Source organism: Geospiza fortis, unplaced genomic scaffold (genome assembly GCF_000277835.1).
Source record: "Geospiza fortis unplaced genomic scaffold, GeoFor_1.0 scaffold439, whole genome shotgun sequence".
Lineage (NCBI taxonomy): Eukaryota > Metazoa > Chordata > Aves > Passeriformes > Thraupidae > Geospiza > Geospiza fortis.
Window position 1 is genome coordinate 422,237 of NW_005054618.1, and position 1,813 is coordinate 424,049.

The 1,813-nt window shown below is 62.9% G+C and overlaps 1 protein-coding gene across 1 annotated transcript in view; it reads left to right on the forward strand.

The window, feature by feature from the left end:
- B4GALT3 (beta-1,4-galactosyltransferase 3) overlaps nucleotides 1–1,812 on the forward strand; it is a gene marked incomplete at its 3' end in the record, with an annotated part of 4,667 nt that extends 2,855 nt beyond the window's left edge. Inside the window, exons 2-5 of the mRNA XM_014310967.2 lie at nucleotides 402–592; nucleotides 817–939; nucleotides 1,520–1,624; nucleotides 1,707–1,812. Coding sequence (XP_014166442.2) covers nucleotides 402–592; nucleotides 817–939; nucleotides 1,520–1,624; nucleotides 1,707–1,812 — 525 coding nt within the window. The remainder of the gene's footprint in view (nucleotides 1–401; nucleotides 593–816; nucleotides 940–1,519; nucleotides 1,625–1,706) is intronic.
- Nucleotide 1,813: the final 1 nt, after the last annotated feature.

Here is a 1,813-nt window from a genome sequence, read left to right on the forward strand (position 1 = left end):
GGGTACCGGGGGGGAATTTGGGGGGTGCCCAGGGAGGGTTTGGGGGTACCCAGGAGGGTTTGGGGAGACCCCAGAGGGTTTGGGGGGTCCCCAGGGAAGATTTGAGGTGGTTTAGGGGATTTCCATGGGGGTTTGGGGGGTCCACAGGGAGGTTTGAGGTGGTTTGGGGGGTCCCCAGTGCTTCCAGGGATGGTTTAGAGGTTTCCCAGGATATTTTGGGGTGACCCCAGTGGATTTTGGGGTGTCCCCAGGCTGGGACCTGCACATTTAACTGGGGCCAAGCTGCTGAACGTGGGCGTGAAAGGATGGTTTAGAGTTTTAGGGGATGGTTTAGAGGGGACGGTTTAGACATTTCCCAGGATATTTTGGGGTGACCCCAGTGGATTTTGGGGTATCCCCAGGCCGGGAACTGCACGTTTAACCGGGCCAAGCTGCTGAACGTGGGCGTGAAGGAGGCGCTGAAGGACGAGGACTGGGACTGCCTGTTCCTGCACGACGTGGACCTGATCCCCGAGAACGACCACAACCTGTACACGTGCGACCCCTGGAACCCCAAACACGCCTCCGTGGCCATGAACAAATTCGGGTACAGGTGAGCCACGCCCCTGGGGACACCTTGGGGACACCCTGGGGACACAGAGGGTGTGGCATTGCCCTGGAGGGGACACGAGGGGTGTTCTGTCACCTTGGGGAGGGGGACACAAGGGGTGTGGCATTGCCATGGGGGGTGTGACACTGTGCTAGGGGGGACATGAGGGGTGTGGCATTGCCCTGGGGGGGACACAGAGGGTGTGACAGTGTCCCCTGTGTCCCCAGCCTGCCGTACCCGCAGTATTTCGGGGGGGTCTCGGCGCTGACCCCCGACCAGTACATGAAGATCAACGGGTTCCCCAACGAGTACTGGGGCTGGGGGGGCGAGGACGATGACATCGCCACCAGGTAGGGCTGGGGACAGCCTGGGGACAGCTTGGGGACACTGCCATGGCACTCAGGGGGTGGCATTGTGTGCCCACTGAGCTGGGGGGGACACGAGTGGTGTTCTGTCACCTTGGGGGGGATACAAGTGATGTGACATTGCCATGTGGAGTGGTGACATTGCCCTGGGAGGGGACACAAGGGGTGTTTGTCACACTGTGGGGGACACAGAGGGTGTGACATTGCCCTGGGGGGGACACAGAGGCTGTCACAGTGTCCTAGAGGGCACATGGGGGGTGTCCTGTCACCCTGGGGGAGAAGGGACACAGAGATGTCCCCATGCCCTGTCCCCCCAGGGTGACACGGTGACCTCCCAGCCTCACTGTCCCTCTGTCCCCATGTCTGTGTCGCCTGCAATGATGTCACTGTTTGGGGACATGAGAGGCTATCCTGCCACCCTGGGCGTGTCCCTGTCCCCTCGGGGTGACACCGTGACCCTCCCTTGTCACTGTCCCCATATTTCTGCTGCCCTCTGGGGGACACGGGGGATGTCGCCGTTGCTGTCCCCGCCCCGGTGCCACTGTTGCTGTCGCTGTCCCCGCAGGGTGCGCCTGGCCGGCATGAAGATCTCACGCCCTCCCGTCTCCATCGGCCACTACAAAATGGTCAAACACAAGAGCGACAAAGGCAACGAGGAGAAACCGCACAGGTGCGGTGCTGGGGGTGGGTGCGCCCCGAGGGGACAGCGCGGGGAGGGGACACGCGGGTGACACGCCGGGCCGCGTCCCCAGGTTCGACCTGCTGGTGCGGACGCAGCGCACGTGGACGCAGGACGGCATGAACTCGCTGAGCTACGCGCTGCTGGCGCGGGAGCTGCGCCCGCTCTACACCAACCTCA